The sequence below is a fragment of the Scophthalmus maximus genome, chromosome 7 (assembly GCF_022379125.1).
Source record: "Scophthalmus maximus strain ysfricsl-2021 chromosome 7, ASM2237912v1, whole genome shotgun sequence".
Lineage (NCBI taxonomy): Eukaryota > Metazoa > Chordata > Actinopteri > Pleuronectiformes > Scophthalmidae > Scophthalmus > Scophthalmus maximus.
In genome coordinates, this window is record NC_061521.1 from 1,260,410 (window position 1) to 1,287,681 (window position 27,272).

Genomic DNA, 27,272 nt, shown 5'->3' on the forward strand with positions numbered 1-27,272 from the left:
CAGGGCACGGACTAGAGCCGGGTCAGGCCGCTCCCGTAGTGTATCAAGAGGACCCCTTGATACAAGAGGAGGCTGAACTCTGGCAGCACATACACACCACACCATTTTCCAACTATTTTTCAGTAGAGACACAGCTGAAACTCTATCGTCACACAAACAACAAGCTGTTAAAATCATTGCAAAGGGAAAAAAAATATCAATAGGACTGACCTGAAACCCAGGAAATTTTCATTCTTCAATTGAATTCAATCCAGGATTACTGGACAAAGAACACAATTTTCAGTGTGCTATTTCCAGCCAATAGAATGCCACGGGACAGGTATCTCGTCATCTGAGTGTGAGAGAGATGTGGAGAATGAAAGAAAGAAGGGGACACCAGATCATGACCGCCTGTTTTGTTCTGGCTGACAGCAGGAATGGCTACACCTTAGACTTTGCTGTTTACACAGCAAAATCTAAGTTTAAATAAGGTGTTGGACTTGAATATTACTCTGTCATGTCCCTGATAAAGCCAGCATTCCTTGGCAGTCGCTTTCATCTGTATATGGATAATTTCTACACAATCCAAAACTTTTCAAAGATCTGTTTCCCTGAACATTGCAGCATGTGGCACGTACAGAGAAAATAGAAGGGACTGTCCCTGCACACAGGAAAATGTGTGGCTGGAACACCTAAATTAATACCATGCTCAACACCTGTCGTGGAATACAATAAACACATGGGAGGCATTGATTTGTCAGATCACCTGATCCAATATTACTCTGTACACCACAAGAGCATGCGCTGGTACCGGACATTGTTCTTCCACTTCCCCGACATTGCAAACAGCTTCCGCCTTCTCCAGGAGCTCCGCAGAGAGGAGCAGGAGGTTCCCATGACCCACAGGGCATTTCTGGAGGAGCCGACAGCCCAGCTGTGAGGTGTGACAGTTGCAGTCCCTTTCGCCGATGCAGAGACTGACCACGTACCCATGGCGATCTCTGAGCAGCCGGACACAAGTAGGAGGGCCTCATATGGACGTAGGACCTGTGTATATTGCAGGCAGACCAGGCAGGAAGTGACTTTTATGGGTTGAAAAAACCAAAGGACTTGTTTGTAGAAAAATGTACATAATTTTTGATTTGCATGTGAGAAAAGAACTGATTTCAAGAGGGAAAAATCTTCATAAATGTTGTTTGAGGTGTCATTATAATTAATGTCTGAGATTCAATTTCTGTTATGTTTTTTCTTTTGTCTTTATTGTCATATAACTATTTATACATTCATGTGATATCACTGTAGGATACATATTCTGATAGCCTAGGTTGTCCTGAAAAAAGAAGAAGATGCATATACCTTGACTGTTCATTACAATGTTGAAGTTTTACAAGCATTATTACACAAGTTGACGCACTGGACCAAAAATAGGAAAAAATGGCTTAGATCTCAGGGGGTTATTAAAAGGTGCATCATAAAAGCCAAGTTTGAGCCTTTGTTGGTTCGTGCTGTCACGTGTCAAGGTGCAGGAGCCAAATACACAAAAAATAAGGATATTTAATAGTCCAACAGAAAAACAGACTAACAGTCTTGGGTGCAAAACCAAACAACATCCAAACTCAAGGTAAAACAAGCAGGAGGGATCACGAGGGTAAAACTAAAGAATATACAGAGCAGGAGACAAGAGAAATCCGATGGGTAATAGGTACAGACAGGTAGCAAACAGGTTGGGGCAAATATCAACAGGAACAGACTGAGGAAACTCACAGACGAACTGACAAAGACAAAGGGAAGCATAGAGACTAAATAGACACAAGGAGGCACAGGTGATGGAAAACAGGTGAGACACATTAGGAACTGGTGTGAAGGGGCAGGAGACACAGGCAAAGTAAAGTGAACAGAAACAAGACAGAGGGGGGAAAAAGTGCGGACACCAGGAAAGGGACTTCAGAATAAAACAGGAAACTCAAGAAAACACAAACAGGGTATAACAAAGGTAACTTAACTAAGGCAAAGACACTAGGAACTTCGAGATACACAAGGAATGGAAAAGAAATAAAAGTCCAGTAGAAACTTAAGTTAATTGGGACAGAACCATGACAAGTACAGCCATTCTGATAGAAGTATTGTTATAGTATATTCAAATGAAGGGTCTTACAGTCATTTTTTTGTGGATACCAGCACATATCAGTATCAAAGGAAATGAAATGGAGGCAACAAAGAATAATTACTTTGATTTAAAAATAGGATAATAAAATGTCAAGCTCAGCTTATATTAAAAACCAGTGCTAAGAAGTGAGTTTTAAGCACCGATTTAAAGTCATCAATGGACTGAGCAGATCTTATTTTTACAGGTAGACTGTTCCAAAAATTGGGAGCGGCCACAGAAGAAGCTCTGTCACCTCAGGTTTTTAGCCTGCACCTTGAAACATCTAAGAACATCTGGTGTGTCGACCACATTTCTCTGACTGGAAAATGTTGGTGCAACAACGGACATGTATGATGGTGCCAGAACATGGAAGGATTTAAAAACAAATAATAAGCGCTTAAACCGGATACTAAAAGAAACAGGAAGCCAGTGAAGAAAGGCCAGAACAGGTGTGATGTTATCACATCGCCTCTTCCCAGTCAAAAGGCAGCAGCCACATTTCTCTGCGTTTTTAGGGGCAGGTGGAATTGAAAGTCATCTGCAAAGCAATGGAAAGAGATGTTGTGTGTTTTTTTTAATGGAACCCAGGGGAAGCAAATATAAAGAAAAGAGATTTGGGGCTAAAATAGAGCCTTGAGGGACCCCACAGCCTAGTGAGGCTGCAGCTGAGGAGTAATGGCCTAGATCAGGGGTCTCCAACCTTTCTTCATCTGAGAGCTACTTTGAAAAAATGCAAGTGGCCGAGAGCTACTTGCATCACATTGCTTACATAGCACACATCAGCTGAATGATGATCACCTACATTAATATCCTTATAACATGTGTTGTATGACCTCACTGACCCCCACCCACATAACATTACAAAAAAGCATGAAAAGTAACTTCTTTTGAAAATATAATTCGTTGCATAAAAACAATGACAGCACATAACAATTAGCTGTAAAATCAACAGAAATAGTGAACTTGATTCCCCAAGGAATTTTTAGTAAAAGCAGCAGTTTGTATAAAATTATCAACGGATTATTTCGTCAGGATATTGCAATATATCAGATGATTTCTTTCCCCATATTTTTAAGACCGTAATTCTCTCTGTATTTACATTTTCATTTAATTTCCACTATCATAGGTTTTGTGTTCCTCAAATAAATGAAGTCATCTTTCATACACACACACATATATATATATATTAGTGCTGTCAATCGATTAAAACAAATTAATCAAACAATTGGCTGTGATTAATCGCATTTTTTTATTAAGGCTGAAGTTTGTAATAATGGATATTTGAATGTAAAATGATGGAATTAATGTAGAATCAATACAAAGGAAGTATTTAAATTCAAATACTATTGTTAGACAGCATCTTTTTTTGAGCACAGATTGTCTTGTGAACCACAGATTTCCCAAAAAAACAAGGCCATCAAAAAGTCAGCTTGAAAGAGGCATATTTCTTTTATGCACTATCAGAAATAATAACAAAACCAGGCCTATATGTTAAGTGCCAGTTGAATTTCAAAAAGCGCCACACTATGAAAATGCTGAGAGAGAGTTCAGAAAGTTGAATTTTTCACTCCATAGAACAACATCAACAACAACACTTCAGCTTAGTCCTCCTTTACATTCATCCAGTTACTGAGAAGGACCAGTCTGTTTACATGATCAGGGGACAAAGCAGCTCTCTTCTTTGGGATGATGAACAACGTCTCACAAGGCACTTTGGTTGCAGGGGTTGACGTGTGCTGGAGTGGACACCCCTCCATGTCCATTTTGGGCTCTGCTTTGTAGCGATCCACACATTGTTCGATGGACTCTTCCCCTTTATCTGTATCCATGTCAGAAGACCTCAGCAAGAAGAGAGACATCCTCCTCTTCTTTGGCGGCTGTTCCTCTGTGGTCTCTGCAGATGGTTGTTGTGCAGGACTAGCGTACATCACCAGGTTGCATACTGAAGCCCGCACCTCACTCCTTTCAGCTTTGGGAAGACACTTCAGGTCCTTAAACCTGGGGTCAAGTGCATGAGTGATCTTCAGCCATGTGAGGTTGGTGCTGTTCCTCCGTTCAGCTAGGTCTGTGGTAAAGACTTTTTTGAATCTCACTACGCAGAGTGGACTGTCGTCTGAGGGTTCCATAACGGAGGGTTCCTAACCCAACGCCACTGAACAGGAGACATACTGTTCTCCCACCAGCAGTTCAGACAAGATGTTAAACATGTCAGTAAATTGTCACAGAGAAAGACACTCACTAACTTCCTGTCCATATGCTAAACATGCATGCACACACACAAGATACAGGGGGAGAAAGAGAGAGCGCACATGCACACCACACACACACGCAGAAGAAACTAATATTAACTGATACCGCTTTAACACCAAAATTACCGTGTAGACCCGGGTTGTTTAAACGCGGGTCAACCCGCGTTTTGATCGACCCATAGATGGCGGTAAAGAGCGGTGCGCCATAAAACAAAGAAGAAGAACAGTGTAGTGAACAACAGAAAGCATGGTCGCCAGTGAGTCGGTGGTCCACGCTACCTTATATCTTGTACTTGTCACTCTTTCAAAGTTTACAGACTCAGTGCAGTGTTACGAGCTGAGCCTGGCCCTTTAAGCAGGAGCTGTATGGGTTATGAAGTGTGTGTATGGAGAATGGGCTCCGCACATCATCCATGTTAGCGACAGTTTATGGCCACTGTGTAATGAGAGACGCCTGATGAGGCCATGTGTGTCCGCCGAAGGGTTGAAATAAAGTGCCCCGTTCTGAACCTCATCGATGATCTGGATTGAGTCAGTTGTTACCACCAACGAGTCGAAGCTAGGCTAAGCGAGCTAGCTACATGCGAGAGGTATCTTTACTACCGATGGTGAGGTAACAGCAGTTACTGACGGAGGAGTCGAGCATTTGTTGCCTCCGTCATCGCGCAAATTAGTGCGTTCACCCGGGTGTGACGTCACATCGATGCCGATCGGAGGTGAAGCCGATTATTACCCGGGTCTATTGCAGAGTAATTTGACCCGGGGCTGAATGCCGATTAAACGTTTTCACTCTGCAGAAAACGCCGGGTGTTAGCGGGTTGAAACAGGTTTTTTGGCCAGTGTGAAAGGGCTTTACCTACAAGGTTCAGAGAGTTCCTCCAGCCTTTGCAGCTCCTCTGCAGTCAGAATGGCAACAGTGCTGTTTTGCTGAGCCAGGGTAGTGGTCAGTGGAGATTTGTTTTGCTGGATTCGCTTAAACATAACCAAATTTTTTTAACCCGTTAAATATTTCACAATTCACAAATATTTCGCGTTAATGTTGACAGCGCTAATATATATTAAATATTATATAAGGGGCTGCTCTCCACTGCTGGAGACATCTTCTTACTAATCTTACATCACATCTTGAGAACCATTCATCTTATCAGTCTCACACTTGACATGTGTGTTGTTTAGGGTCCAAGAAAGCGTGGTTCTGAATTTGGACGCGCGTTACGATACGTTTTTAATTAACAGCTGATCAGCGCTCTGGCAGCTGGGACTCATCAACGAGAGAAGTTGTCAATCGCGACCATCACGACAAAGGCGTGTTGTTCTCTGGTTCAGGGTTCTGTCTGAGGAATCAGGTGAACAGCTGTTTGCGTAGCAGCGGGGCTTCGGAGCTCTGAGGACTGAGTCCTGCACAGGGGGCTTCACCCCCCACGGATCCCACAACGTCTCCTCTGTCACTTGGGTCTCTTTCCCCGCCCGGTCGTGCTCTTCCTTGTGCCGCTGGTGAGGCTTCACACTGGTGACTGAATAAAAGAAAAGTCATCCTTGCGGCACATTTTAAATCCATGTATCCAGAGATACATGGATTTAAAATACGATTGAAAGTGTTAAAAAGGACCTGCCTATGGCTGTTATTGGACACAAATAATATAATAATAAATAAAACATTTTTTTCGCAGATTTGTAAAACGGGTAGATCAAATCAAGCGATCTGATTGGTTCATAGCCGTGGTATATTGAGCGTATACCATGGCTATGACGTAATCAGTATGAACAGGTCCATATCCCTCCCTGACTGCAGAAGTAACGAAGTAAGTAGACGTAAGTAGACGTGATTCGACTGAAGGGGAACGACGGCCCTTAACTGTGGTATAATGAGTGTATTCCATGGCCTGTCGTGAGCTATTTCTTAATTAGCGGGTCTCTGGTATTCAGATAAACAGTATCTTAAAATCCCCAAAGAGACATGAAGTTTATCTCTCTTCCATTTTCTCTCAGCGCGCCTACATGCACGTCTTAGAGTGCGGTGTGACAGGTTGTCTTTAGCCAGGTATCTCTCCTGACATTTAAGATTTAAAGTCAGTCACAACCCTCACACAAGGATACACATATATATATATTCTTACACTGAATAACTAGTACCAGCAAAAACAACAATATACCACAATTTCATTCAAAAACAAGATTAGTGTATTAACAAAATAGCAACAATCAACAACACAATAAACCAAAAATAAAAGAGAGAAAATAAAAAATATTCCAACTCAAAATTCGACTCAAAAACTACTTCGGGTTTTCTCTCAGTTCAGTTCATTGTAGTTCAAATCCCAAATTGATGGTTCGGCACAAACACATGTACCAGTCCAACACTAGTTTGTGGGGGGGGGGTGGCTTTTCACAGCACAGGGACACACAGTGGAGTGTGGAGAAGTGGGGGTTTCCGGAGGGTGAGGGGTCCTGCAGGATGTTTGTGGCCTGTGTGAGGAGACTGCTCGAGTGGATGTCGCTCGGGTTTGGGAGGGGGGAGCCAACAATCCTCTCAGCCGTCTTCACAACCCGCTGCAGGTCTTTTCTGTCCACAGCAGTCCAGCAGGAGTACCACACAGTACAACAATAGGTTAAAATATTGTGCAGCGGTAGAAAGTGATCAGCAGTCTCTGTGGAAGCCTGTTGCGTCTCAGGAAGAACAGTCTCTGATGGGCTCTCTTGATGATGCAGGATGTGTTCAGGTCCTCAGCAATGTGCACTCCCAGGAACTTTAAACTCAAGACCCTCTCCACCTGCTCCCCTTTGATGCACAGACCATTGTAGTGTTTTTTTGGTGGGTTTTCCTGAAGTCAATTATGGTTTCTTTTGTTCTTTTCTCTTAAACCTTTGGAGTGTTACACACACACACAGTAAACTCTTACAGAAAAGGGCCGTTGTTACGCTGAGAGTGAGCGAGAGAGAGCGCTGCACACAGCTGTACAATGAAGCAATGGCACAAAACACCAAGATAAATGCTTTTTGTGTTCTGTAAAAAAATTCATATTATTATGAAACTGGCTGGACGAATAGAGTATATATAGTAGCCTATATACAATACGTGCAGGGTATACATCGCCCCTCCGACTCTTTTAATGGAGACCGTTTCTCTCCATAATAAACCTCTACTTGATTGATCAAAGATGAGTAGTCCACTCACATTTCAACAGAATAAAAGTATTGGAATACACAGGTAAACAAAAACTAATCTCACCATTGTGAGAAGCTGACAATTGATATCAGTTCAAATGCTGCTGAAAATGAGTGAAGAAGCAATGGGAGCAGAGATACCACGCCCACCTGTTTAGAAACCTGATAAACAGGATGAGATGCAGGAGCTGTTGATGTCTTGTAAATGGTCAGTAAAATATTACAGACTGAATCTTTAGGGAGCTTGATGGATCAGTCCTTACATTTGGTAGACATGAATATGTTGGTTGACTTAATATGAATAAACGCAAAGGCAGCTGCTGCTATTTCAAATTCCTCCTTGGAATAAAACCAAACAAATCGAATGTTCTTTGCATTTTAAATGTGTTTACCACTATGACCTACAGTACATTAAACCAGTTCAACATTAGAGTCAGTAATGCTCCTGGGCCACTGCTGGAGGTTTTAGATGCATGTGGTTTGGCCACACCCTGATGTGTTTAGCTTTTTAGCAGAGCCACAGAAGGCCCTGAGGACAGATGGAAGGGCCAGAACAGAAAGGAAACTCATGGTTTACTGCTCCTAAAAAAACATTGTGTGCTTGTGATATTTTATGGTTTCTAGTGTGTGGATGTGTTTTGCATCTTAGATAGAAATAATGAGCTTGTATTTTGCATTTATTTTAAATTGGTTCTTAACAGATTTTAAAATGTATGTTTTTGAATACTTTTCCAAATTAAAAAAATACACAAATAAAATGCTTAATTTTTTAGAACAAGTGCTGAAATGTTTATTTGTAAATTATATATATGTTTGTATAAAGTCTATGTTTGTAATTTTTCCACGAACAAAACTTTTTGGGTCTTGGTCAGTGCAATGACTATTAATCAAATCAAGATATTGACTAGAATGGACTCAGTAGAGTGTTTACCTCAATAATTAATTTAATCAAGCCTTATTGTGAAATACCAAATCCATTAGTCAGCATCCCTGTAGTTGGTATTTAATTTTGTTTGTTCTATTTATTTATGTTTTTTTCTGGGGATAGCAGATCTAGTTGAAGAAATATATTTATTTTATGCTCTTATTATGATGTTTGATCTTGTGGGCTTTGGTATGTGTAAATGTATTTTAAACTATTTTGGTGATTTGATGAGGTACATGTGATTATTGTAAACTTCGTGTGTGTTTGACAGCAGGAGTAACACAGTCCAACACGTTCTGGGTTTTCCTCGTAACTTTTTAGTAAGCTCCGACATACAACAGTCCTTCAACCGCACATCTCCCCGAACCTCCCTGCTCTCTCTCTCTCTCTCTCTCTCTCTTCTTCCCTCATGTCAACTTATCTCCCACCTGTTCTCTTAACGGGTGGAAGATAGAGATGTTGTTATCCCGCTAGGGGATAACAACATCTTAAACTTATTTATCTGTCTGAACCTGTGTTTACAGCTTGCATAACACATTTGTAATCTTACATTATCAATCTCAGCAGTCTACTGATTGGGCGCTAGAGAATTGGGACAGCCTCTATAGTTGTTGATATATACATATGAATTGTTTAACTATTATTACGCCCGATGAAGGGTATTCATAAAATATATATTGACAATCACCTTATAAAGCAGTTGAAGAAAAACATGGATTTTCTTTAAAAAGTAATGTCAAATATAAGTACTAAAATCCAATGTGTAGTATTCACTTCTGGGGCTGGTTTTGGGTCACATAACATGGAAACTACGGAAGAAAAATCCATTACGAAATATTAATTAAAAATAGGACAAATGAATTACACATCAAAATGAGTGCGCTACATGAGCCCAAATCAGTTTAATTCTTTGATTATAATTTTTCAATAATGGACAAGTTAGCATGAAGGTATTGGAAATACCATACCCGCATCTAAACCCCTCTGCCTCTACAGTAGCTGACAGGGAACCCTCAGGCTGGTGTAGCACAGTGGCACCCCATTCTTCTCTGTACTCATCCCCATTCATTTCACAGTTTGTGTATGTTGCAGTCATTTAGTTTGAGCAAGCATCTCCATCTGCCCTTCAGTCTACCAATCATTCTTCAGAGTCGCCCGTACATGCATGTCGGATAGGACGCTGGCGCTGTCTGTTGGCCGCTGCGTTGTCAACCTGTGGGTATCGGCTGGCTGATACAGAGGGCTTCACCCCTGGACAGCCTCTCAGCTGCTCCCTGTAGTGGCTCGGACTCTCTGGCTGGACAACTACCTCTTCAGCTAGCTGCTAACAGGTCGCCCTCGTTCAGCCATCGAGTGGTGGCTCATGCTAGCTGCTACAGCGGCTAACCTGATCACCTCCATCCCTCTCACTCTGCATGGTTCTTTCCGCATCTCCTCCTGTCATCTTGTGGACAATCTTGGCATTTACAACAGCCATCCCCCACTGTTCACCAAGCCCACGCTAAACGCTAACACGGAGCTATGAGTCCCTACGCCCGGCACCATGCTTAAATATCCAACTCCGCAGCTGCTGGACCTCTCCAACTTCACCATCTAGCATCTCAGTCATTAAACACCTCGGACTCCTACGCCGACCACGCTACATCCACAGAGGTTATCGCCGCAGATTTGTTTATTCCCAGCACGGACAATTCATTACAGCCATCTGCTCAGCTGCACGCTCTGTCGTCTTCCTTGTCTGAACCATAACACACTTTTTTTTCAGGGAGTTGACATGTACTGCAAAAACATTATTGTTCTCAGACACCTTTTGTATATACCATGATGTTATGTTCATATTGCTATCTCTATGTACTTTTCTTGTGCTTTTTGCCAGTTCTTTGACCAATACACATGACATTTGTGTTGTGGAATAATCTGGTTCGAAGGCAGCCATTGCAATGATTTGCACAGGGTTCCATCATCAAACTCTACAATACAGTTCCTTTTTCTTTTTCAAGTTTCTTGTCAAAAGGGTGGAAAAGAATGACGTTGCTAATGAAATGTTTTTAAAACACAAACGTGCTTACTGTAACACCAAGTAGATCATGGATGGCAAGCTTCTGCAATACATTAACTGTAACCTCTGAGGGCTTGCCAAAAGCACAAACATGTTCTCGTAGCTGTTTTGAATGTACGATGAGGATTTGCTGTATTGAAGTTTCAAGAAAAGCTCTGGGGTGATGGAGGAGGAGGCGGTTAGCTGACTGTGTATGTTGTCAATTTTGGAGTGGAAGAAAGAAGAAATTGTTGCATTTTTCCGTTGTCCATTGGTTTCAGGAGATTGTTTATGGTTGAAAACAGAGTGCGGGGGTTTGAGGAGCCAGAGTGAATGATCTTGGAGTAGAAGGCGGAGCGGGCTTTGTTAAATGCTGACTTGTTCAGGTGGATGTATTCTTTGTAGGCCCGGGTGTGTACAGTGAGTCCAGTTTACTTAAGTAGGTGTTAGAATTAACTGCGTTGTTTCTTGAGTTGGTGTAGTTCGGGAGTGTACCAGGGGGCAATTTTTGTTTTTACAGGGGCCAGCTGGTTGAGGCTGGTCGACAGGGTGTGGTTGTAGAGGTTGACGAGGTCTGTTGGAGTTGGGTTTTCAGGGTGGGTGTTGTCAGCAACGGTGTTTGATATACATGTGGAGAGGGAGATGGGACAAAGAGACTTGAGATTGCGGAAAGTTATAGAACGATTTTGTTTGGGTTGCGGGGTGGGAGTGTTGATGTCCATGATGATAACCAGATGGTCAGAGATGGTGAGGTTGGTGTGTGAGAGCTGTTGGATATGGAGGCCAGTGGAACAAACCAGACCCAGAATGTGTCCACAGCTGTGGGTGGAGAAATTGTTGAGTGAGGTTGAAACATTTGAATATGTCAAAAAAGTGTGTTGTACTTTTGCAGTCAGGGGAGTTGATGTGAATGTTAAAGTCACCAAGGAGAAGAATGGATGGTAAAACTGACAGTTGTGCAAAGAATTCTGAGAGGTCTGAAAGGAAGGCTGGGTTGGATTTGGGAGAATGGTAGATGATAGCAATGATGTGAGGGTTTTGGGGCATGTATTTTAAATGCCAGGTGTTCAAAAGATGGAGCAGCAGGGATGGAGAGTGGTCGAGGGTTGAGATCTTGGCGGTGTATGGCAGCAATTCCTCCTCCACGGCCCTTAGTGCACGGGTTGTCCATGTATAAGTATGCAGCAGGGGTGGTTTGGTTTAATGCAAGGTAATCTAGGGTGTTTTGCCAAGTTACGTTGAGACAGTGTAAATCCATTTGCTTGTCTGTGATGAATTCATTTAAATTGACGTTTTTTTTGCTGAGGGATCTTGTGTTGAACAGTGTTATTTTCAAAGGCTTTTTTTTGGAAGTTTGTGTGGAGGGTTAGGGTTAGGGGGGTTGAAAGCGTTCATGTGGTGGTTGGTCTGATGACGTGTTGGGTTGTTGTGGTGACGGAATGAGGAAGTGAGGGAGCTGTAGTCAGACCAGAGATGGGATACTGTTCGCCGCAGTGGATTTGTAAATAAACTTGCAACGGGAGCCTCAATGGATGTAGCTACGGCGTCGTAGAAGTCCAGAGTTTTTTTATTGCGACGATAAATTATGAAGTGGGAGGCGTTTGATGATTTAACCAGAGAAGTTGCGTGGTTGTGTATTGTAGAGCCATGGCCGGGTTGACGGAGGCATTGGATTGCTGTGGCACATGGAGAGAAGGCAACAGGTAGAGCAAGACCAACCGCAGCATTGTAGATGGAGACAAACAGGAAGGCAGCGGGCCCAGCCAACAAGTGCTAACCGGGGCAGGTGGAAACCTGTCTGGGGGATAGCTTTGGCTGCGGCGTTGGTCACAGAAGCTGAATTCTGGAGGGCAGCGGTCCTACCCAGTGGTGGCTAACCACACCTGTACAGGTGGTGACCGAGTTTGGGGTATCTTCCAGCTGTTTAGCGGTAAAAAAAGACAACAGACCCAGGTGAGGGTCGCAGAAAGAAAAATCTATGGGAGGGAAGCAGCAGCCAAACGCGCCAGCATCCTCTCCTCTTGCGAGGTATCATCAAATGCTTGTTAAATGACATATTAGTAGTAGCATACAAATTTTCAACGTCTACTGTGAACTTCTTAAGTGCCCAAGTCTTTATTTTCTCCTGGAGAGAGAAAAAGGTGGTTCCAGTACTTCCAGTACATCTCCACTCTGATGCCTTCCATTATTTATGATCCTCAAGTGATCTTGGTGCCCATGTAATCTCTACAGGTGGCTTGATCACGAGTAGCTCTTTGTCTATGAAGGCCCTTTTTATTCCCAGGTACTATTCTTTGTCATGTTAGAAGAATCAAACCACAGAGAGACCATCTGACGTGTGGTTCCCATAATAACACTGTGCTGACTCAGAACAAAACCATTTATCATCTTGAAATTATCTAATTTCATTAGACGTGAAGGGCCTTTGACACCCATTACGGGTTTTTGAGGTGTTGCTTCCGTGGCCTGTTTAAAGTCAATTCAATTTTATTTGTAGAGCACCAAATCACAACATACATTGTCTCAAGACAGTTTACATATTAAGGAAACTTATTATACAATATTACAGGGGAAACCCAACAAATCCCACAATGAGCAAGCACTTGGCGACTGATGATGAGAAAAAACTCCCTTTTAACAGGAAGAAATCTCTGTTAGAACCGAACTCAGTTGTGGGCGGCTCATGGGTTCCTAAAGGATAAGGGCCACCTCCAACATGGAAGCAGAAGTTGCCTCCATATTTACCATTAAACTGCTTGCCGTTCCTGAGCAGTGGGTGGACAAAGAGTCCGATGAGCATATTAATGCATGCAATTTACTTACAGGCTCGATATTGTTCTTGTCTCTCTATTTAATGCCATTTTATTTGAATGTTTTCAACTACAAATGCAATTAAATAAGAGAGAATGTTAGGCTTTGATTAACCAAACCAAATACATGTTATGCATATGTTTAGTTGGCAGACTTTGGGTTGAAGTTCAATCAGTTGGCACTGAATTGGATATATATGAAATTTGTTGCTCTCAAAAGCAGGAATTGCTCTCAAAAGCAGGAATTCCCTCCTCTTGTCCACAATCGTCTGGTTGATCTTCTCCCTCCTCTTGTCCACAATTGCTTGGTGGATCATCTCCCTCCTCTTGTCCACAATCGTCTTGTGGATCGTCTCCCTCCTCTTTTCAGTTAACCTCTACTGGATGTCTGTTCTCTTCTGTCTCTAGAGCAATGTGCAAGGGATTTGACTCTCCGTGGTCATGAAACCTATGATTCTAGGACAAAATAATCAACCATTAGGTTTATGAATAGTACACCTTATAACAAATTAATATTAAAAAAAACCATTTTAACATTATATATATTTTTTTTTAATAGATAGAACCATGGACATGTTCTTTTGGTTGATATACCAGGGAAATAGACATTCATAATAGTAGAGCATTCTTCATTTAAATGATCAGAATTCCTCCAGCCTGTGGTCCTGGGCACGCTTTGGGTCTTATCATCAAGGTATCTTTATTCTATTTAAAACGCTGTGTGGTGTACTGAAATAACATTTTGTACTGTTGTATTGAAATAACACTTTGCACTGAACTAACATATAGCTAACTAATGGCATATAGCTAAATAATGGAATAACATATAGCTAAATAAATACTGACACCTATAAAGCTTGACATACGTTATACTTAAGATTTTATAACATCTTGCAGAGCCTGCACTACGTGCATTAGACTAATTAACATACAGACAGTAGATGTCACAAGATGTTCTGTTCAGACCAAATTTAGCCTAGGACAGCAAAATAATTACACAATAACGATTACGATAAGTCCAGACACATAGTCAGGCGGTTCACCCACGTACAGACCGCACCCACCATGCGGGATAAATAGCAAATGAACTATTGTACCAGGTTCCTGTCCTCTGCGCGATCCAGCCCTGGTTGGTGACTCGTGAGACAGAAACCCAGAGACTCTGTAAATATTGTTATTGCTTGGAGCATATAAACATGATTTGATTGAATGCATTGAACTCATGACTGTTTTCTCCCTCTGAATAAACGAACACACGGCGAGGACATGGCCGAGGTCTAGGACGAGAATCCTGCCGAACAATTTGGTGACCCCGACGTGATTCAAGGAGAAACGATTGTAAGAACAAAACTCAAATACGGGGGACAAGGACGGTGACTGATTCAGTGCAGACCGGTCAACAAAAAGGTAAGCAGTAACCTTTTGTAATAAAATACTACATATTGATCATTCCAAATTAACTGATTAAGTCACCGAATCTGACTCCTTAGATCAAATTAAATGCATTCTACCAAATAAATGGATCTTGGATCCATAGGATCTGGGATCCTTACCAAATAGAAGGATCAGGGATCCATACGAATAGTCTGGGACTATTAAAGTGAATGTTGTTCGGGGAACTACAATAATAACTGTATGTGAGTGGTTTATTGTGACTAAGACAAGGTTTGCCGACACAGAGAGTGTTGCAGTCACAAGTCTGTGGGGATTGGGTGGTATAGTGGTTGTGGAGTGTATTCGTGCCGAAAAGGAAAGGTGGTACTTGGGACGTGAATTAACACCCAGGATTTCAACGGACCTTTGGGTGTAGAAGCTTCTGAAATCATCCCGGTATCACGGGCATTGCGTCCCCTTTCCACGGAACTCCACTAAGTGTATACTTTGTTAAAATAAGAAAACATGTCTAGTTTCAAGGTAAAACTCGAGACGATACTGTCAGAATGAGGTAATAATTCGACGAATGCTAAAACCTTCCGAAAAGGGTTTAAAAATTATGTGAAAAGAGAGGAACAGAAACCATGGTGGCCACAACCTTCTGACCTGAAACCAGTTAAATCTCTGTTTCAACACCACATGGTGACCGCCGCTGCCGAGGTTAAATATCGAGGACAGCAATGTGATAATCACACAGGCTGTTGTAGGTCGCGCGGATTGAAGAAGAAAAATATAAAAAACAGTAAATACCCGCTTTTGGCATGAGTACATGGCGAAGCATTTAGGCTGATTAGAAAAAACGGGACAGCCCAACCGACCCCCGCCGTACAACCCGAAGGCACCCGAGTTAATGGCTCCCGTAATAGAATTCAAAGGAAACATAAAATTAGAGGGAGAACTAAAAGAGAGTCCCTCAGAGGAGGTAAGAGAGGAGGAAGAAGGAAGTGCGGAAAGGCTAGAGGACCTTAAGGAGATGTTGAATGATTCACAGACAGTAAGACTACAACTAAGACATGAAATTGAGAAAATAAAAGACGACTTGGAGGTCACGAACCTCAAACGACTCGACATGGAAGATGCTGATAAGAGACGAGAGGAGAAGAGAATTAGAGAAAAGGAAGAGGAATGTCAGCAATTACAGCGGACATACGGGATACAGGAAAAGGGGATGGGCAGATTACAGAAGGAGGTAAGAAAAGCAAGAAGTGGAAAGGCAAAGATGATAAAGGGGGGGCGGAAAAGTAAGAATGAAGGGCACTCTACTCCTGACAGCCGTGTGGAATCTGTGGTGATAAGAGGTACTAAACTAACCAACTATGACCCAGACGAAACCGAAAGTGACAAATCTGACAACGACAATATGGGGGAAGTTGGGACAGAGGACGGTGTGGTGCAGCCATCGACACACACTCACAACACGACAAGTAGAGGAGTGGAATCAGAATCACTTATAGGATCTTCTGCAACACAATTCCCTTTACTACAGGGAACGGGCCCTCGCGCACCCCAGATTTATAAACCATGGAAGTTGTGCGACCTAGAACTGTTACAGAAAAAATTGCCCAGCATAAGGGGAGGGGGAGCGGCGTGGCTCCGGGCTCTTGAGTCTCTAACAGTGGGGATGCAGTTGGCCGTAGGAGACATGAGAGCAGTGCTGGGGGCGGCGACATCAGCAGCTGCCGTACAGGCAATTGACGTGGTGGCGACGACACAAAACATACAGGACGAGGCACCGTTCAGTCCATACAGGGGGCAATGGGGTTGCGCAATATGCGATGTATACCCGACGGATTGGGGGGCGGAGGCGTCCGTAAAATTAAGTCAAAAACCAGGACAAACAGCAGATGAATTTTTGGAGACTGCAGCATCTGTGTGGGTGGATAACAGCGCTATGTTTAGGATGGCGGTACACTCAGGGCTTCCAGGGGCGGTACAGACAAAGTGTGACGATACGCCTTGGTTGAGGGGAAAGGCGTGGGCGGAGTGGCGCACAACTATTACACACCACTTGCATCAATACAATCAAAAGCAAAGCGAGGCTGAGCAGCAAACCAAAGCATTAACATCTGCTGTAGTCAACGCACAGGCCAAAGACACAAATGAGGCTAAAAAAGAGAAAAAAGACACCACACTTATGATGGTCACAACACCACACCCAAACCCACCCCCGGCACCACATTGTCCACCAAGGTATGGAGAGTACGGCCCTTATCCGGACCCACCTCCATGGCCACAGCCACAGCCCCCCATGGGACCACCATATAACACTATAAACAACCGATACAGGGGACAGGGGCAGCAGGGACAGTATAGGAGAAGGGGCGGTCGAGGGCGAAGCGCGGGGCGGAACCCGGGGGGCAATTGTTTCATCTGTAACCAGCCTGGACACTGGGCTCGCGACAGTCCACTTCAACAGGGGGCACCAATGCAGGGGCCCGGCCCCAAAAAAAACCCCACCCGCACCAATGCAGGGACCACCACCAGTGCCCAATCAATGGGCCAAGAACACCTGAGCCCTGTTTGCAGGCTACGATAAATGGACAGGTTAAGAGAATGATGGTGGACACGGGGGCCACACACTCTACCATAACCCACACAATTCCAGGCACTTTGTCGAACTTACATACTACTGTGGTGGGGGTGACAGGGACTGCGCAGACCAGCATATTTACACTTCCTCAAATCGTCGAGGTGGCGGGGCAGACTGTCAGACATTGCTTCCTCCACTGCCCGGACTGTCCCGTTAATCTACTGGGAAGGGATTTGTTGTCACAACTCCGGGCTGAATTAATCTGCAGCCCCGCCGGCATCACCATCACTTTCCCTAATAGCTCCACACAAAACCTGACCAACACACCTGTCGTCTCGGCTGCGGCCTGAAGACTCACAACAACGAGGTGTAATGTCCATGTTCAATTTGTGGAAGCCATGGATTTACTCCCACGGGTCTTATATTCCCCCGCCAGACCCACCACACTGTACTCTTGCTTACCTGCGCGAACCTGATCACCTGTATGATGATGATTTTAAGACCACTGAAGGCCTTGTCTGGCAGTTGACCACATCCGACATATACGTGGGGAAAGAGGGGGCGGCGGCTGTCGTCATATTAACAGGGGAACAACATCATTTGTATAAAATGAATAATGCCATACCACATGTCTCTCTGGCTGTAGACGCCACAGGGGAAGCACGGAGTTTGGGACCGATGGTTAAACGTCTATCACACGTCATTGATTGGGTTCCCACTGCAATAAAGGGGGTGCATTTTTCCTTCTCGAATCAGGCTTACAAAATTACCTCATCTGCGTCTGACTGTCGTTTTGCAACATGACTCACTCACTCGATACCATGGCAGGGAAACTGACCACCCTGCCGGGGAGGAAGTGTTTAAATTACTACCTCCCGCGCTATGGTCTACCGGCCCTTTTGATGTTGGGTTTTATGATGTTCCCCCTCCTTGACACAAAACCCCCAGTGTACCGACCACAGTTTCAAAACAAACCAGCTGCGGTGGCCGGCTTGCGAGACACCATTGACGGACTTCTAAAGTCAGGGGTGATTGAAAAATCTGACTCCTGTTGGAACACACCCCTTCTTCCGGTGCCAAAAGCAGACGGCTTAACGTACCGAATGGCACATGATCTGCGCGCGGTTAATGACGTTGTGCGGACTCCAGTGGCCTCGTTCCAAAGCCTTTCATGGCCCTCAGCGTCCTAAATTCCGAGCACAGGTGGTTTACAGTCATTGACCTCACCAACGCTTTTTTCTGCATTCCACTCGCTCACCACCTCCGGCACCCATTCGCCTTTACATATGCAGGCCAGAAATACCAGTTCACTCGCCTGCCCCAGGGCTTCTCTCTGTCACCAGGCATTTTCAATTCCGTTTTACGTGAGCAGCTGAACAAACTTTCACTTCCTCCTGGGACAGTTTTAGTCCAGTACGTAGATGACATACTGCTTGCGTCACCTTCAGAGAGTGACGCTTTGGCTGCGGCTCAGTCAGAACTACAACAATTGGCCTCCTCAGGGTTCAAGTGCAGCAAAAACAAACTGCAATTTGTCCGACAGTGTGTGTCTTTTTTAGGCAGACGATTATCCGCTGCAGGTTTGGCTCCATCATCCACCCAGCTCTCCTCCATCCTCAACCATGCCCGGCCTCAGACTGTGCGGGACATGATGTCTTTTTTGGGCCTGTGTAACTACAGCCGGAACTACATTCCCTCATACTGCGACAACACCGCCATCTTGCATCGTCTCATATTGGACAAAGGCATGCGCAACCTGACTCTCCCACTTGACTGGTCCTCTGAGGCAGAGGCTTGTTTCATCCAGTTGAAGCAACTCCTCGCACACTCGGTGACTCTCACGATTCCTGACTACACGCGCCCGCTCTTTTTAGACGTGTCTGAAAAAGATGGCATTGTTAATGCGGCACTTTTTCAGAAGGGGGGAGGCGGCACGGGGAGACAAGTTTTACTATATCATAGCTCAAAGCTAGATACCGTATGGACCGGTCAACCACCATGCACTAGAATGGCGGCGGGGGTGGAAAAAGCATTACAAAAAACAGCACATGTAGTGATGGCGCACCCACTGACTGTTTTGACAGACCACGGCGTTGTATCATATATACAATCAGCCTCTTTTTCAATGTCACAAATGAGACAACAGCGACTTTCGAAAGTACTTCTACAACCACACATCACTTTCACAGCAGACGGCGTGAACATGGCAGATCACATGAACCCTCTGCCACCGCGAGAGTTCCCAGGAGTTAGTGATGCGAGATGTTAAAATAAGACCAGACATGAAAGCAGGTCCGATACTAGGTGACGAGGTACACCACGTGTATACAGACGGTTGCTGTTTCAGAAACAAGGACGCAGGGAAGTTAGATTCTGCATACGCAGTAGTCAAACTAGACAAAGTACAGGGGAAGTACATTACAGAGGAAGCACAGGTGCTCGAAGTTGGCTCAGCGCAAAAAGCGGAACTTGTGGCTGTGATAAGGCCCTGCAAAGACACAGTGGAGAAAAAAAAAATATTTATTTACAGATTCTGCATATGTGCACGGCCTGTGTCATTGGGAATTGACAAAAATGCAAAGGGGCAGCTGGAACACCTCCACCGGTAACCCGGTGAAACACCAACAGGAGGTACAGCAGTTAGCCGAAGCTATAATGCAGCCCAAAGAGCCGGCCATTATAAAGTTCGCAGCACATCAAAAAGGAACCGACCCAGTCTCAAGGGGAAATGAAGCCGCAGATGCAGCTGCTAAACAAGCCGCCGGCTACACAAACACTGCCTCAAATATCATGATATTGGGCGAACAAAATGAACCTATGTCGTGCACACTCTCTGATGTAAGTTCCATGCAGGAAAAAGCGGGAGTATACGAACAAAATCAATGGGTACGGTTCGGGGCAAAAAAGGGACAGGACAGTCTATGGAGGTTGGCACAGGGAAAGGTGGTACTCCCATGCAAACTGTTTGACATAGTGGTGAAAGAAGCGCATGGCTACGCACACAACAGTCAAGCCAACACTGCTAGAAAGCTTGACTTTTGGTGGCATCCGTTTCTACCACAAATGGTGGCGGACTTTGTAAAAACATGCACAACATGTCAAAAATACACTCCCAAACCCTCACTTAAACCACCTATGGGGCAGTGTCCAGTCACCCACATGGGACCACAAAACAGAACACAGGGGTACAGATACCTGTTGGTAATTGCGGACGCCTACTCAGGGTGGATTGAGGCAGTCCCCACAAAAGGGGAAGACGCCGCCTCAGTAATTAAAGCCCTTATGAACATGCAAATACCAAGGCATGGCTTCCCATCACAAGTGAGGTCGGACAATGGCTCTCATTTCAAAAACACTGACTTACAAACTGTGGAAAAAGCATATGGCATTATGCATACATTTGGGACGGTGTACCACCCACAATCCCAAGGGAAGGTGGAAAGAGCAAATGGGGTGGTAAAACAAAAATTGGCAAAAATCACCAGTGTCACAGGAATGTCCTGGGTGGACGCTCTGCCCATTGCTTTACTCGAAACCAGATCAAGCCCACACTCAGAGACCGGACTGTCACCCTATCAGCTACAGACTGGCCGACTGTTTAGAGAAGCCACTGGGGAACCAACACCCCAGCAGTGTGAGGAACTACCCTTAATACAGTGGGTGCACCCACACTATTGGAACACAGTAACGCAGGCGGTAGCTTCTCTCCAGACACAGGTGCGTTCTCTCAGACCACAACCAGAGAATGCAGGACTAGACACGGACGTGCAGTGAGTGTTCCTGAATGATACAAAAGGAGGTGGGAGGAGCCTCGGTGGGACGGCCCGTTCAAGGTCACTGAGAGGACAACGCATGCTGAGAAAGTCGCGGGAAAAACTCTGTGGTTTCATCTCAACCAGTGCGCACCTGCGGAGCAACCCCGACATCCTCTGAGTCCCATACCTCCACCGCCCTGGAAGGAGGAGCTGATGCATGACACTGACCTCTGAGTACATACACACCTCAGAGGCCAGACACGTAGTACACTGTTAGCTGTATCTCCAAGTGCTGGCAACCTCTGGTGTAGGTCATAGAAGAGCGCGACTATAGCACTGATAAGAAGATATCAAGACACCAACCACAACGTGTAAGCGGATCATGTCACCTTGTTTCTTTCTCCTAGTGTGTGTGTGTGTGTGTGTGTGTGTATTTGCATATGTGTGTGCATCGGTGTGCATCTATACAATGTTCTCAGTTTAACAGGTGTGCATCTATACAATGTTCTCAGTTTAACAATTGTGATTTATACACTGTTCTCATTTTAAACATTCTACTATATGCATTATACTCACTGAACAGGTACCAGTACGACAACCTTTCCTTCGATTCCGCTTATGTTGCGGCTTCCGACAACGTTTGATGTTCTTCTCATGTGATTTGTGTTCTGAGGGTTTTTTCTGATGTATTTTTGTGTGTGACGTATGTTCCATACGTCAACAGGGGGATTTGTACTGAAATAACATTTTGCACTGTTGTATTGAAATAACACTTTGCACTGAACTAACATATAGCTAACTAATGACATATAGCTAAATAATGGAATAACATATAGCTAAATAAATACTGACACCTATAAAGCTTGACATACGTTATACTTAAGATTTTATAACATCTTGCAGAGCCTGCACTACGTGCATTAGACTAATTAACATACAGACAGTAGATGTCACAAGATGTTCTGTTCAGACCAAATTTAGCCTAGGACAGCAAAATAATTACACAATAACGATTACGATAAGTCCAGACACATAGTCAGGCGGTTCACCCACGTACAGACCGCACCCACCATGCGGGATGAATAGCAAATGAACTATTGTACCAGGTTCCTGTCCTCTGCGCGATCCAGCCCTGGTTGGTGACTCGTGAGACAGAAACCCAAAGACTCTGTAAGTATTGTTATTGCTTGGAGCAAATAAACATGATTTGATTGAATGCATTGAACTCATGACTGTTTTCTCCCTCTGAATAAACGAACACACGGCGAGGACATGGCCGAGGTCTAGGACGAGAATCCTGCCGAACAGTGGCCGCTGGGCAAGTTATGTAATCGGTGTGTGCCTCAACACAGTAACACCGGCATCTGCGGCAACCCTGGTAAGAATATGCATAAGTTTAGTTTTCAAAGTTAGTTCATCAGTGGGTGGTCAAAACAAATAACCACTGTGTGCCTTTAAAGCTACATTGTGTAATACTTAGAAGAACTTATTCATATACATTTTATATATTGTCCATAATTGGCTGTTCATATATGTATAATCACAGATGTATTTTCGTGAACTTTGAATGAGTTAAATACAGTAGCAAGAGGTGGACCTGACCTCTGTGTGAGTCTCCATGTTCGTTACGTCGTGTTGTAAACAGTTGTTGCACAAAACAGTCCAGAATACGTCACATTCGTGTTGAATTTTCAGACGCTGCCGGAAATGGAAATGACGGTTCGCCATCAAGAAGGGTCCCCTGCCAGGTGCTCAGTTGGTTGCGGTTTGCAACTCTACCAGCAGATGCTGCCAGAAAAGTATAAAAATTACATACTGAACATTATTAGTATGAAAATATTAATATTAAAAACTTTCTTCAACACTGATTAGTTAATTTACCGAAATTTGAAAAGCAAACATTCTAACAGTGGCAAAATATGGAATGTGATTACTTTGATATGCTTTGGTTATAGCGACTGATTGCATCTGAAGATGAAGACAGCTCTGGACATGAAGACAGCCCAACCAAGCCCCTGAAGGTCTGCAGAGAGGAAGGAGTACTTCAAACTCTTACAGATTATTTCTATACATGTCATTCATATAGGCAGGCTTTGGAGAACGAGGATAATTGTAGATCATTCTGGGGTCTGCCTTGGTCTGCCAGCGTTAAAACACAAAAAAAGAAAACAATGCAGTTGAGCAAGAAAAAATTAAAAACCTCTGCTGCTTCACTTCTAAATGATTTCGATCTGCGTTAATCTTGTGTTGCAAATTGTCCCACCTACCACACCAGTAAAAACGAGCAGCTAACTAGCAGAAGCAGGTTGTTGTTGTGTTGCATTGTCTTGATTAAAGTAGATAACTTTTTAAACCCTTTAACACTGTAGCATATGAACTATGTGTAAGATAGACAATATAAAAAAGACATAAAGGTGGAGCTGAGAGGGAGTGGGTGAAGGAAGGAGAGTCCCTTCTATTCAACCAATTTGAGTTATTGTCAGTCAATTCTTTCATTAGAATCTGAGCAGCCGACAGGGGACACTTTAGGGCGGCTGATTCCATTTCCGGTTTCCGCCAGTGTCTGAGAGCTCAACGCAATTGTGACGTATTGTGGACCGTTTTGTGCACCTTATTCAACAAGGCGTAGCAAACATGGCGACTTACACGGAGGTCGAGTCCACCTCATGGAACTATATTTGACTAATTCAGAGTTGACGAAAACACATCGGTTCTTTGTTGCAGGTGATTATACATATATGAACAATATATTCAATTTCTGTGAAAAAGTTCTTATATTTTAGAGAGGTAGTCCTAACCTAGGCTCAGGAAATGTTCTCTACTTGAGTTTTCTCCTCTGTTATTTCTTTGCTTGCAGAAACTGTCAAGGCAGTTTTTCCCGAATCAGGACACTCAGAGGTCAGAGCTGCCATCCGCCGCAAATGCACTAACACTTCTTTCACAAAAAAATCAAGAGAATAAGGTTTTGCACTCCCTCGGTTTGTTTTGTTGTTTTGAGTCATTTTAACTTTTCACCTGCTGGCGTTGGTTGTTTTAGCATAATGTGTAATAATTAAGCAATTTAAACTCTTTTTCCAATGTTTTGGTTAACTTTACTCCAACTGGCATACGTTCATTTCATGACATACAATTTTTAACAGAGTCCAGCTGAAGGCATTTGTTTTGAGTCTAAAAGCAAGCCCCCTAAAAGTATTATTTACTCCATTTAGAATAATTTTGTGTAGCTGCATAACCAGTGCAATAAAAGAAAAATACTAGAAATTGATTGTTGGCTTGTTTAGTTCAAAAGATCTAAGAGTATTAAACATTTTATAACACCTTTTTGTAGTACCTTTATACATTTTATAATGCTATAAAGGAATTTAAAATACTCCTGAAAATCATATAAAAATATATAATTTTAGTACAAAATAATAGATTAGCACAAGAATATTTTTTATGTGATGACAGTATATTATATATATTAAATAAATAGTAAACAATTAGTATATTTCAATGAATTAAATGCCTGTACTGAAGTATATTTTCAAAATGCTAATAGTAAACATTAGTATACTTTTGATAAATGAAAAAACTTGCAAAAACTTATTTTAAGATTACTATTGTCAACTATTAGTATAACTGCAGTACATGTTCAAACGTGTACTTAAATAGTATACTGAAGTATTGTTGGAACTTGTTTTGTTGTTATTAATTTTTTTGCTCTTTTTGTTATTATATTATAATTTTTATTTTTAGTTCGAAATAGAGATACAAATCAAATCAAGTATGAAATAAGTTAGGGTTAGGGTGGAAGGAGGACCACCCCCAATGGATGGGGAATGGCAACATTGACCCTATAGATCATGCTCATGCTCTGTAATTCCAACTAGGAACTAAAACTCACAAAGACAGGTCTTTGTCAACACTTTATTTCTCCCTAGGAAATTGAACGTTTTTCCAACGCATCCCCAATGGCATAATGAGCTGGAAGTTACCTCATGAAGGGATCAAATTGGGGATTTTCCCAAAAGTAGTAGACCTCAGTACGATGGAGGAACCCAACAAAGAGGGCCATGACTCCCATTGACTCAGCACTCCTCACCTCCCTCTTATGGGCAACCAGATCTGATGTAAACACACCAGCACCAGGTATCACAACGTTGTCCTGGATCTGGCTGTAGACAGAAATACCATCCTCCTCAATGAACCGTTGCAAAAAAGACTGGCACATGCTGGAGTAATAAGTTGCTGACTCTCGCGAGGGAAAAGTCAGCGGCAAACACTGTGCAGAACCGCTGCAAGCCTGGATATTTCAGCAACTTAACTGTGCCCATCTGTTGAGATTGCGAGGAGTCTATCCAGAAAGAGGTCCCAGCAGAAACCCAGTCGGGAATCGGTCACCGAGCCCGTGTGCCACAGATCCGTCACTACACTCTACACTTTGAGTGCCCAGAACACATCGTGTCGATGAACTTAAGGTTGCCCACTTGTTAACAACGTTTGGTTGGTAGATCAGACAAATAATCAAACAAACAAAAAACATGATATTAACAACCCAAAAAAAGGACCGTTTTGTTGACCATAACATGCCAATTTGGCTGCATACATTAGTCAGGCAATAGATCCAGTGTAGCCACAAACCACTGGTTTCATGAATTAAAGATGCAGTTCCATTAAAGACAACAACAGTCCCCTTGTCTCTAACACAAAACACAGTGTGTAAACAGGCAAAGGTGCACTGCCCTACCCAACCCACATATTTCATTCACTTCAGTCTGACACTTTAAATAATGGAAATCCAGCTGTAACAAGGTGTTCAGGCACTTACTGATAACATAATTTGCCCACGTCATCATTTTTGTGCATTGGTGAGCCCAGGTTAATCAAATAAACAATAGCTAATTTGTAGTACTGGAGTCTTAGTGATGAGTGGAGAGTAGGCAAAAGGCTTCTGGTAATTGCTTTGATGTCAAATGAGGGTAAAAATGTTTTTGTTTTTTTGTATTATATTAAAAAAAGAATAAAGACCCTTTAATGTGTTCATCTCACCAACCAATGAGCTTGTTAAAGCTAGTTTTTCGCTACATGCTTTACCATTTAAAAATCACAAAAGACAGCTTCACTTACTTAGGAATACATGTAACTCCCCTACCAAATCTGAGGTTCTACTACTGAGCAGCTATCCTTAGAACAATCCACTCCTGGTTGCAATTTGATTCACACAGTGTCACACCAATTTGGCTTAAGATGGAAGTTGCTTCTTGTAGCCCAATTGTTATAATCTCTCACGCCTGGACTCAAACAAAGAGTGCTCATGCACAGCAAACAAGGAGATGGTTGAGGTAAGTAAAGGGAATTTATTTTGCACTCAAATGGAGGACTGGAGATCCAGGTGGGCTCAACCCCAGAGGTGAGCGGGGGAGCGACTCCGGGGACTTGATCCAGGCAGGTAACTTGAAGGTTGAGGTGGAGAGCTGGACGAGGCAAGACAGCATAAAACGGGACAGGACCTGGAGCACACAAAAATCGAGGTAAGTTGACTTCAACATGGAAGTTTGATCTAAGCACATGAAACAAACTGAGACCTGACGTAATATCACGGAAGGTGACTGTACGATCTGGCGATGAGTGGAAGAATGTGTTGGTCTTAAATACTGCAGACTGAAGGTGAGATGACGGCAGGATTGGCAGCAGCTGTGCAGGCTTTATTGCATCCAGGAGAGCAGAGACCATGGCCACGCCCAGCTCCAGACACACAGACACACACACACACAAAGTCGTCCTCCACAGATTACACCAAAAATATAATAGTTAAAAACATCGCTGAGAATTTGAAATCTTTTTGGTCCTCAGAGGTACTCTTTATCACCCCCTATAACCGCAAATCCTGCTTTCCCTCCATCTTTGGTTGACAGTGCGTTTTAAACTTGGAACTCTGCTGGAATAGAATCTTTTAAAGATCAGTATACATACATATATATATATATATATATATATATATGTATATATACTGAGTAGAGAGCAGTGGGCGCCATAAAACAAAGAAAAACAGTGTAGTAAACTGCAGGAAGCAGCCAGCATGGAAGCCAGTGAGACGGGGGTCATCGTTACCTTATATCAGTACTTGTATACAGACTCAGCGCAGTTACCAACGGAGGAGACAAAGCTTTCATTGCCTCCATCATAGCGCAAATTAGCGCGTCCACCCGGGTGTGACATTCACATCAATGGCGATCGGAGGTGAAGCCGATTATTACTT

At 43.3% G+C, this 27,272-nt stretch overlaps 1 protein-coding gene and 1 long non-coding RNA gene across 5 annotated transcripts; both read left to right on the forward strand.

Moving 5' to 3' along the window:
* The first annotated feature begins 14,218 nt into the window (after positions 1-14,218).
* On the forward strand, positions 14,219-21,880 carry LOC124850145 (uncharacterized protein K02A2.6-like). 3 transcript variants are annotated; one of them, XM_047333594.1, is made up of 2 exons: positions 14,219-14,719; positions 18,820-21,880. In XM_047333594.1, the coding sequence occupies exon 2, from the start codon at positions 19,851-19,853 to the stop codon at positions 21,048-21,050; it is 1,200 nt and encodes a 399-aa protein (XP_047189550.1). In that variant the 5' UTR covers positions 14,219-14,719; positions 18,820-19,850; the 3' UTR covers positions 21,051-21,880. The 3 variants fall into 3 exon arrangements, with proteins under 3 accessions (XP_047189550.1, XP_047189549.1, XP_047189551.1); XM_047333593.1 differs by having other exon boundaries at positions 18,836-21,880; XM_047333595.1 differs by having other exon boundaries at positions 19,807-21,880.
* A 63-nt stretch (positions 21,881-21,943) lies between these two features.
* On the forward strand, positions 21,944-25,986 carry LOC118315395. Of its 2 annotated transcripts, XR_004794842.2 has the most exons (5): positions 21,944-22,409; positions 22,727-22,830; positions 22,987-23,052; positions 23,889-23,929; positions 24,955-25,986. It is a non-coding gene; the product is annotated as an uncharacterized LOC118315395 (long non-coding RNA). The 2 variants fall into 2 exon arrangements; XR_004794841.2 differs by lacking the exons at positions 23,889-23,929; positions 24,955-25,986 and having other exon boundaries at positions 22,987-23,248.
* The last annotated feature ends 1,286 nt before the right edge of the window (positions 25,987-27,272 follow it).